We start from the raw sequence: 10,973 nt of genomic DNA, 5'->3' as shown, positions 1-10,973 counted from the left end.
GTGGTGTAAAATGTGAGTTTTAGCTCATTCCTGGGTCCACTTATTTGTTTGTTCTGGAGCTTTCTACTGTATAAAACGAATTAAGAGTGATGCTCAACTTTTAAGTTAACATAAATGAGAAGTGCTCCAAATCATGGAAAGTTTAAACATCTACACTTCCATGAAAAACTATGAAACAATCTGCTGATGAAGACTTTGTGGTATAGCTGAAAGTCTAGAGTATAATGGACCTTGAGTTGGGAGTGTAACTTTAATACCAAAATGTGTTCAAAGGTGTTTTAGCAACTCACTGAGCTGATCAAATGCCTTTTGACCCGGGGACGCTAAAAGTAGCAGGAGCTGTCGGCTATTTACAGATTTTCTCGCGAGAGTTGCCCACTAGAAATGGTGAAGCGACCTGAGGGAATTTTTAGTTTGCTTTGCAGCGAGAGGACAGCATCGTACAACAGAAATTACACTTGCTGTGAGGTCGGAAGCTTTTTTAAAAAACCGGTTATAGGCAGGAATTCAGTGTGTAAACGGGAATATATGTAAACTCCAGTAAAGCGCTTTGATGTGAACATGGGCGGCGCTTTCCGTCTGCGCTCGTCTAGAGGAGAGAAAACGCGTCCATATGGGGGGAGAGAGGAGAGAGCTCGGGGGGGTTTCATGCACACTCAGGAAATAAGTCGACTGCATGCATGAATCCGTCTTCACTGCTAGAGGATTATTGAGCGATTGCGGCAAACACACCCAGATTCCTATGAAATCTCCACTCCGTCTTTTGGCAAAATATCACCGGGATGCGGCGGAGCATCCCGGGGCTAGGCAGTGCATGAGCCCGGGCAGCGAGCCTCTCCTCCTGGGCTGGAGAAGGGCCAGCAAGTCGGCGCAAGCTCGGCTGCTGAAATAATTTTAAAAAAGGGATTGTTATAAGGGGAACAGCTGATCTTTTTACCTGCGGTTGAACAGCATGTGCGGACTAATCGTGAATCAGACCGACCCCATCACCGCAGCGATGGCCGGGGTGATGATGGGGCACTGGGGACTTTTTGAACGTCCCGTTTCCCTTTAAAGAAAAGAAGGTTGACATAGAGGCACAAAGACGCTCCGACCTCCAACCTGTGTCCACAGACATGGATAAACTCACCGTGATATCAGGATGTCTCTTCCTCGCTGCAGACATCTTCGCCATCGCCAGCATCGTCAACCCGGACTGGATCAACACTGGAGAATCAGCTGGTGGGTTTAAAGGCACTTTGCTTCACTTCAGCTGTGTGTTTGTGCTGAAGAAGTGGAGTTTATAATTGTTTCTGGGTATTGATATGAGGTTACTTCATAGGGCAATAGAACAAAGATCATGGTGATGCATTAAAATGATAATATTTTAAATATTTCATGAGCCTGTGCTATAAAAAAAAACAAACATCAAAACTGGAGTGTGAGGCTTTGCAACAACAACAACAAAAATCACATAAAAAGTCAGAAGTCATGAGTCATAATATGAGAGTCTGCTCAGAGTCTGGATGAACTATGTTTTCAGATAAATGTCTACTTAATTTGCATCAGTTGCACACAAACATTGTTATAATACAGGTATATTTAGAGCAGTGGTTCTTCACCTTTTTGGCTTGTGAACCCTTAAAATGAAACAGTTTCCACTTGTGACCTCATCACAGGTGATCATGGCTCCTGAGTAGTGATTTTTGTGAAAAGTCAGAAAAATAAAACAACTATTTTCTGTAGCTGGTGACCCTTGGAGTGTCCCGAGTGTCCAGGCTGGGAACCACAGTTTTAGAGGATTGGGAGAGGAATGTGACAATGGAGTGAGTGAGTTGTAACAAACAAAACAGGAAACAATAATTAGTGCAGTTATAATAGAGGGCTGATGGTATGAAAAGTTTGCATTTTCACTTCCTTAAATATTAAATTGTCTCCTGAGCTCAGCAAAGGTCAAGTGAAGGTAACGACGGTCCCGCTGGTTAAACAGCTAAAAGTAACAAACACACCTGCTCTGTGGTATTTTATTGTAACATGTGAAAGTGTCCATGTTCTTTTAGATTGTCTCCACCTGTCTGTTAACATCAAGTGCAGCCACAGCACATTTGTGAATGAGTGGGTATATGCTATATTAGTGTGAATGTGTGGATTATATTAGGGTTATAGGTCTATAAGGGTTTTTTTCTACCTCTCTCTGGGACAGTACTCCAAAAACACTTTTGTACTAGTGTAAAAAACTCTTTGAGGATGCATGAAATGGTTCCTCAAGACTACACAACGAGCCTCGATGTAGTTAACTTCCTACCAATCATCCCATGACCCAGACAACAGACAAGTTTTAACAAAATGAGGTTTCCTGTTTAAAATTGAACTCTAACAGGAACCACTAAACCAACTAAGAAGCCTTGAGCCACTCATGCTGTAAATATATGCTGTCACAGTAGCGCAGCCGACTTTAAAGGCCCTGAAAACTAATTTTCTCTTATTGTGAGCCGTGGAGTCCTACATGAAAACACAATTTTGTGAAAAAGTTAGAACAGTTTTGTTTTTGCTTAAGAGATTTCTGCATTTGGTTTTTAAACTGGCTTCTCTCGTGGTTTGAAGTGGGCGGGGTTCGGCTGGGAAAATGTGATGTCATGTACTTTGTGTACCAATCAGGATTTAGCAACATTTGAATAGAAATGTAACGACCTGTAACGCTGCATTCGCGTGCTCCTCAAATGGTCCCATTTACGAAGTTGGGAAGTCGTTCGTCTGACTTTGTTGTGTTCATGAGCTTTTAAGTCATAATGTGGAAACAACATGGACGCTACAAAGAAGATGTATTTTCTCTCAGACTTGTTGCTGCACCAGTACATTCACTAAAACTAGCCTACTAAAATATTGCTTTATCTGACTTCATATCAGGGTTAATGCTATTAAATAACTTTTCTAACTAATGTAGGTCACTCTACGTGGACAGCTACTAACAGTTACAGTCTAATACCATATTACGAATTACATGTGAGCAAAAAAATGATCTGCAATATGTGAATTAGTAAAAAGTTTCTTGTCATCAACCAAACATTTACTTTCGTCCGCCATGTTTCTGTGTCTACGACGTCAATTTTCAGCAAGTCGTGTACCAAAATTTTCACCGACTTCCCGAGTTGTTGTTCCGACTTGAGGGGGTGTTCACGTGAATTTTCATCGGAAATTAATTTTTACAATTATTCCAACACCACATGAATGCCTCATGAATGCTGTTTCCAGGTCAAAATCTGGTCAAACGGTCCTGATGAAGTGGATTTAATAAATAACATTTAATAAATTACTAAGGATGAATTTCTTAACTTCATCTTTGATTAATTATTATTTAGTCATGAATACTTAATATGATAGAGAAAACGATTTGAAATCCTGTTTTCAGAGGCTTTAAATATATTTATCATTCACTATTGAAATGATAATCCTGATCATATAGATATCAAAATTACAGCTGCTGATGATTTGATCTATATTGTTTTATCAATATTTTGGCATCTGACAGCAATATCATAACTTTAGCAGCTGTTCTTGTTGAAATTAAATGATTAGTTATCATCAACTATTTGATCATATTGCAGCACACAGTTGTTAATTGCAGAAAGCCAGATTTCATTGATTGCACAGTCAACCTGATTCAAGTGTTAACCAAATATTCCCGGTTATTGCAATGGAGTCATATTTTGATGCAAAGTCCATAAGCTAAACATTGACTAAAACTGATGCAACAGACAAACAGCAGCTCTACAGTATATGCACAGCTGTCAGAGGTTGTTGTCAACTTCCATCCTCATGCTACACTGGAACTGAGATAAGCAGGTAACACGTGTGCTGCTGCTGCTGCTGGGTGGTTATTAAAGGATTTAATTTGTTCCAAAAAAAACAAAAAACACTTAGTATTTAGTACATAACAAGCAGGTTTTTGTTACAGAATTAAACACCAAATCTTCCTCAATCGTCATAGTTCAAAACGGCTCTCTGAGGGTTTTACCTCCTGTTCTACACAGTAAATGAAATTGTGAGATTACTGTACTTACTGTACTAAAAGCCTTTTGTTCCTGTTTAATTAGCCGGATAGTAATTACCTGAAGGCAGGAAGTGTTGTTTTTGAATGAAGATGTGTGACTTTTAATTAGGCCTCCTGGGGAGAGTAATGATTTCCACCTGGAGAATAAAAACTCTTCGGGCTCTGTCATGACGTACTTAATTTTTGCTATGAGTGCTTAGTGTATATGTAGAAGTTAAAAACATAAAAAGAACAATTGTGTGCAAATCAGCGTTTTATATCTTTCTATTAAACTGGGTCTCAGCAGTCTGCCCAGCTCTCTAGATTTATTTACACTTAAAAGAGAAAAGAAGGAGGGAAAAAAATGTATAAACATAGAAATTAGATTCCTTTTTTAAACATTTTTAAATATTTTGGTTACTTTTTAATATTGGACAATGAATAGAAATGTCTCTAGTCTTGCAAAAGTTCATGTAATTATCATTTCCTACTTTATATTCGTATTAAAACAAATTTTGCTCTCCATAATGGCATGGAGCAAAATAATACTTTTAGTCGGATATGTGACTGTTCTTCCGTCACGTTTTCTGAGTATGAAGTCCTGCTCTATTGACATTGTCCTCCGCCGTGCGGTATGAGAGGATGTGTTGAGAGGGAACAGGATATCCTGTGTGTAGGGGGAACAGGTCAGCCTGCAAGAGGATGTGGTTCAGGCCTGATGATCTCCTCAGCACCCAGAATCACATCCATGATCAGGAACTGAAGCTGATCCATACGTGGCAACATTAAATATTTAAAGACTGATTTCATTTTCATTATTATTATTTTCAATTATTCATGGTGGGAAATCTTTTTAGGACTCAGAGTCTGTATTCAATACTTTGTTGTTTTGTTCTGAGCTAACAAAGTACTTTTAATTAACCTTGAGCAGTGGAATGAGCATGAATAAAACTTAGAAATATTCTTTTTAGTCTTCTAAGTCCATAATTTTCCTTTTGTATGTTTTTTTCACTTTATGTGGTTTAGAAATACTAAACATTCAGTGTAAATTAAGGGGTCTTAATAGCTTTAAGTACCAGGTGTTTATTCAAAAGCAGCTAAAACATTTAATTTTCCTCCCAATTAAAAGATGTTTTAGTGCCTCCCTGTGTTTTTCCTGCATCTTTGTGACATTGGTTGCTTGCAATTTTGGTCATTGTGACAATTATGTTAATTCTACAGTCGCTGGGTTTAAATTCTGCTGAATAAATGCATAAAATGTATAAAGCTCCTCAGTGTCTGCTTGGCTGCCGCCTAACTGCTGGCTGTAGATAATTCTGGGAAACAAAAGAAAAAGGTGGGAGACAAAAGAATAAATTAAGGTGTGGGAGGATTTCATTTTGCATTTGTCTCATTACATGGCGCCATGTTCTGTGGATTCTTGTGTAGTTGGATGCAGAGTTGAGCAGATGCAGTCTCTGTTGGGCTCCGAGTGTGCGTGTGTGTGTGTGTTTATTAGATGTAGAAATCCTCCTACCTGACATCACACACAGCGCCCACAAGGCTTTGGGAGACAGGAGGGGGTCAGTGATCTCTCCATTTCTGTCTCAGCTGTGAGTGATGTGTCGCCCAACTGTTATTCTGCCGTTTTTCTCTCCGTGTGATGTTTTGGCAGCTCATGCCAGAACCCTGAACCCGTTTGACGTCATACTGAATCACTGCGGGTCACTGGCACACAGCCTGTCAACCTTGTTTGCATACCGACTGGTTCATCAGCCTCCAGTCTCTGTGGGGAATCAGGGGGACTCCTGGGAGGTCATTATGTTCTGCACCCACGGTCAACATATGGACCAATGATGTCATGTGTTGCTGTGCATTAGAATGAAGTTGTGATTGAAAGCAGGTAAAGACAACAAACTGACTGCTGTACTGTCTGCTACAGGTAGGCTGTAAGCTCCATTTCATGTAATGGATTTAATGTGCAATAGACTGGAATATTGTTATGAGACACTAATTATCTCGGCCAGGCGCAAGTCTGGAGAAGATCATGCATTTGGTCCATGTGTGTATCTGTCCGCCACTGATCTCATATACTACTGGACCCACAGGCCTAATATTTTTTGTGCACATTTATGACTGCATGCTCAAGGACCTCTTGTGGTTGCAGTGATTCACAATTTTTGAAAAACCTATTTTATAACACCATTGACTGCTGACTCTTCACTTTTCTTAACTGGCAAGTGATCAACAACTGCTTCAATTTGGAATCTTGTTGGGACGACCAATCATACCTTGTTGCCACATTAGATCAATCAGTGCCAAATTTTAGTACCTTGAGAGCAGGTTGTGTTGTGAATTCAAATAAAAATTTATAAGATTCCTTATGACCCTATTATAAAGCTTAGATTTTCATCTTCTCAGTCTTCGCCATTTTATGACATGCGTTACGACATAGCAAAAGGCATTTCCAGCAATTAGCTAGGCTTAAAAACAAGGCTTACTTAGTCTGTTGCAGGCCACATTTTGGCCTTTGTCATGGCTCAAAAACTGACAACCATAGAAAGGTTTGGTGTCATTTTGAACTAGAGCATCTGCAGATTAATTTCATACCTGATGTATAATGATCCACCAAAGTTTGGCATGATATGAGATGAATAAATCCCTGTTTTTGTTATCTTCACCGCCATCTTGACTGTACACACCTGGCGGAGATCTGCACTCTACAGTTCACTCTTCTAGTTTCTGGCTAAAATACCATCTGGACTGATGTGTTTTATCACCAGTGTCTCACTTTTTCCATCTGAATAGGGTTTCATTGAAGTTTTCTCTCAGTCTGTGGTGCAATGTCTGATCCTAAACGTAAAGTGAGTTGTCATGCCTCTACCAGTGTTAGCCAGCCTCCTTCGACCATGTCTCCCCTGACAGCCAGAAAGATGTTGTCTTAAATATCAGGATGGTAGACGTCTGGGTTATTCCCAAGGTGCAGGTGGAAGGATAATATTCCTGGACAACCTGGACCATCATACCAGTTCAATAGTGCTGTAAGTCGCCTGTAAGCATCAATATCTGTGCTGGTTAATCAATATAGTCTGTATTTACCAGATGCTGATGTGTGTTCACAGCATATTGTTAGTCTGATCTTGGTTTTCTGTACAGTTTGTGTATGCAGCTCGTTTTTTATAGCCGACTCAACCCTCGATTGTCGCTGCTCTGTTGAAGGATCCAACAAGGATGAATTTATTTTAAACTTCTTCTTCTTCTGTCTTTCTCCACCCAGGCTCTCTGACTGTAGGCTTGGTCCGGCAGTGCCAGACTATTCACGGCCGAGAACGGACCTGCATACCCCCGCAGCTGCCCCCAGAGTGGATCACCACGCTCTTCTTCATTATTCTGGGCATCATCTCCCTCACTGTCACTTGTGGTCTGCTGGTGATGTCACACTGGCGCCGCGAGGCCACCCGATACGCCCGATGGATCGCCTTCACAGGGAGTGGGTGTTCACTGTCACTTTTCTTCTTTTTTCCCATCACAGCCAGCTCTCTTCTCTTCTTCCACCTCTAAATACAACTCTGTGCTGTGCTCACTCATTTTCAACAAGTCCAGGCAGAATCCAATCCACACTTTATATAGACGTCATTGATTTTCTCTTTTCACATATGGTATTCAAGGAATGAGGACAATTGTTGGGCAACGGGAAGTGATTCAAAGTTTAGAGGAAAACAAAAAGTAGTCATGGAAAGACTGAATGTATCAGCATAAGATCTTTTGCATCTTTTTCCCTCAGACTAAAGCATCAGGAATCTGCTGGATTGGTAAACATTACAGGCCTTTGCCCAGTTTGCAGCCATTACATGGCAGGATTTATGAGTATCCAAGTTGCATTTTTTAAGGTATAAAATGCCACACCAGGGTCAGAAATGAATTGTTGGTCAAGGTTCAACTGTCCATTATAGTCTATAAAATCCCCTGTGAAAGTAAGAGATGGATCTTGAGAATCTCCTGCGAAATAAATGGAGGTCACATCAACATCAGAATCCTGTGCTTCATTTCAGAAAAGCTTTTAGTCTGGTAATTATGAACATCTTGACAAAGTGACTGCCTAGGAGCTCTAATTGATGGGCCGGTTTCTATTTTTACAGGAAAGAGACAGAGTTTGTCTGTCAGAGAGGACCAGAGCTGGAGCTTTGCTAAATATGGAAAAATATGAAGCAGATTCTCATGAGTAGAGCATCAATACTGGGGGCAGTTTTCTAGTTCCAAAGACAGTTTTTCTACCCGCACGTATGAATGCAGCTTCAAAAGTGGGTAGTTTCCCAGAATCAGAACAAGTGTTTTCAGGCTGACGTGTAAAAACAAATATTAAACATTGAAACTGTGGTTTTTCACATTTTTGGTACATATAACCTATAACCCTGTCAGATGAATTCAAGTACCCCTTATTTATTTGAACCATTTATCCATCACTTTCAGCTGTTTTAACCATTTACTTTTAGTTAACTATTTCAACTGTTTATCCATTACTTTAGCTATCTATAATCATTATTATTTTTAGCTATTTTTATCCATTCCTGCTATTTGAACTGTTAGCCTATTATATTTCTACTTATCTATTCCTTTTCAACCATTTATCACTTTTAGCTACTTATTCCAACTTCTCTGCATGCTTGCTCCTGTAACTATTGTAGTTTTCTCTCACTCTCAACATATTTTGTCAAGGTGTTATAGCTGACTTGATATGTTGACATTTTTTCATTCAAATTGTATTTTTTTATATTAGTTTAGCTATTCCAATCACTGGTCTAGAGGGGATGTTGATGATTTTCTCATCCTGTTCTTCTGTTTTTCTTCTGTCACAGTGGTCCTGTTCTGTATGGCTGCTCTCATATTCCCAATCGGCTTCTACATCAATGAGGTTGGAGGACAGCCGTATAAGCTGCCCAACAACACAGTGGTGGGCTCTTCCTATGTACTCTTCGTTCTGTCCATATTCTTCACCATAGTAGGACTGCTGTTTGCTGGTAAGGTATGCTTGCCCGGCTGACATACCCTCCTCCTCTTTTTGTATCTTTGGAGAAAACCCCCACCATAGGAGGCAACTTGTGTTAGAATTCACTGCTCCGTGGCAGCATTGGAAATACAACAAAACTGAATCGTCACCATGCTTGTAACTGGAGCCGGAGGCAGTGCGTTGCATCTGTCCATCTGTTTGTTCAGAGGCTGAGCAGGTGCAGGGAGCTGGGCCCTCATCATCGTCCGTCCTGAGTGATGAGTGTTAGGTGGTGAACAGACAGGAGAATATTAAAAAAAAACTTGATGGGAATGGATTAAAACATCAGGATTTACTGTGTTATTGGTCATCTTAAGAATTAATGACGGATAATTCTTCTCATCCCATCAACCAAGATGCACATATTGGGATTAGACTGATGTCAGGCCTGATTGCGGCCAAAAATTGCCTCCAACATAATGAGATTCTCCCCTGAGTATGACTAGAGTACATGAAAAAACTGCTTTATTTATTTGTTATTTTGTATTTTTTTTTATTAAAAGGCCTGTTGTATTCCAGAGTTTCCCTGCCATTAATATGTCTTGTGTATCACCTTGCCTTAAAGAGCTGTTAACCTTAAAATAACTACCACATAGTTGACTTTTAGTTGAGGGTTTTAATGTGGGATCAATTCTAAAATTCTGGATGTGTGAAATGAGTCAGCATAAAAATGAACTGGAATATAAATTGGGGTAAAATCAACATCTGTCCAAAATGATTGTGTTGGTCAACATTCAAAAACTTCTCTATATCAAGTTGTGTCCATGGATCTCTTGCCGGATTATATGATGCTGTTGAATGTTGAGCTAATTTAAGGGTCCAGGACCAGAGCAAGACTGACATTAACAGGTGAAACCTGTTCCGGTCTTAGTTAAAACATTTTTATTTTAGTGATGTAGTGAATGTATTATTCACCTTTATTGAATATTTCCTGTTGTTTGAACACTGTATCAAGAAATGACTAAATCTATGACTAGTTTGTTTGATACATCTGGGACTTCATCTCTGTATAAATGAACAAACAGCCAGTCTGTCATTTTATAGAAGCACTATGATATTCATGAATGAGCATGGTGGATCTCATCTCATTAAAAATATCTTTGGAACACTAATTGTCTCTTTTTTTAATTAATATATTGGTCTTGAAAGACCATAATGCTGTCATTATTTACTATCCAAGGAAATTTAAAATGAGAGTTTCTATGCCAGAAGGACAGATGCCAGAATTAGCAAGAAGTTCGAGCGTCAGAGTTGCATTTATCACACAAAGAATGTGACATTTTATTACTCTGATAAAGACAAACATCTCAAGGTTAAAGATAGAAAAAAGATAGAAAGATAGAAAAAGGCTGGTTTCCTTATTTCTGAAAAGCTGACATTCATCTGCTGGTGGCTAAAATGTATCTTAACTTATATGCAAATTATTTTACCTTTAATGTTTATCTGCAGTGAGGCAGATCTTGGTTAGAGCACAATCTCACACCCACTTTCCCTCCTTCGTCTGTGTGGATGCACAGGATCTTTAGGTCGCCATAGGAACGTCATAGAAAAGTATTTGGTGATGTGTGTTTTTCCTGAAAAGAGCCAGCAGGCTACAGTATGATGCCAGCAGCAGGAATCCAGTTATTTGTGTTAACTCTGCCCAACACTGCCGCCAAAAGTCAAGTATTCAAACCGGCACTACTGTCTCTGATATTCTAACCAAATCTCACAGTCACAATGCTGCTATTTTAAGCACTGAGAATCATTTTTTCTAAGTGTACCTTGTATAGTTTTTCTGAGTGGACGCATGAATAGTCTTCACCCGATGTGTGGTTTATATGCTTTTTTCACCAGACAAAAATATAGCGGTTCAAACTGGTCTGGATGTGGTTTGTGCTGTAACCAAGGAATGATTCAGTTGTTAGCCAGTTAGCATGCCAAACTTCATGTGCTCTT

The 10,973-nt window shown here is 39.6% G+C and overlaps 1 protein-coding gene across 1 annotated transcript; it reads left to right on the top strand.

Moving 5' to 3' along the window:
- Window positions 1-351: 351 nt before the first annotated feature.
- On the top strand, window positions 352-10,147 carry LOC121886875 (uncharacterized protein C16orf52 homolog B-like). Its single transcript, XM_042397225.1, has 3 exons — window positions 352-1,221; window positions 7,266-7,478; window positions 8,845-10,147. Exons 1-3 carry the CDS (start codon window positions 1,116-1,118, stop codon window positions 9,027-9,029), a joined length of 504 nt encoding a protein of 167 aa, XP_042253159.1. The 5' UTR covers window positions 352-1,115; the 3' UTR covers window positions 9,030-10,147.
- Window positions 10,148-10,973: the final 826 nt, after the last annotated feature.

The sequence above is a fragment of the Thunnus maccoyii genome, chromosome 20 (genome assembly GCF_910596095.1).
Source record: "Thunnus maccoyii chromosome 20, fThuMac1.1, whole genome shotgun sequence".
NCBI classification, from domain to species: Eukaryota; Metazoa; Chordata; class Actinopteri; order Scombriformes; family Scombridae; genus Thunnus; species Thunnus maccoyii.
Note: the sequence above shows the minus strand (reverse complement) of the source record. Positions and strands in the feature narration are given on the sequence as shown.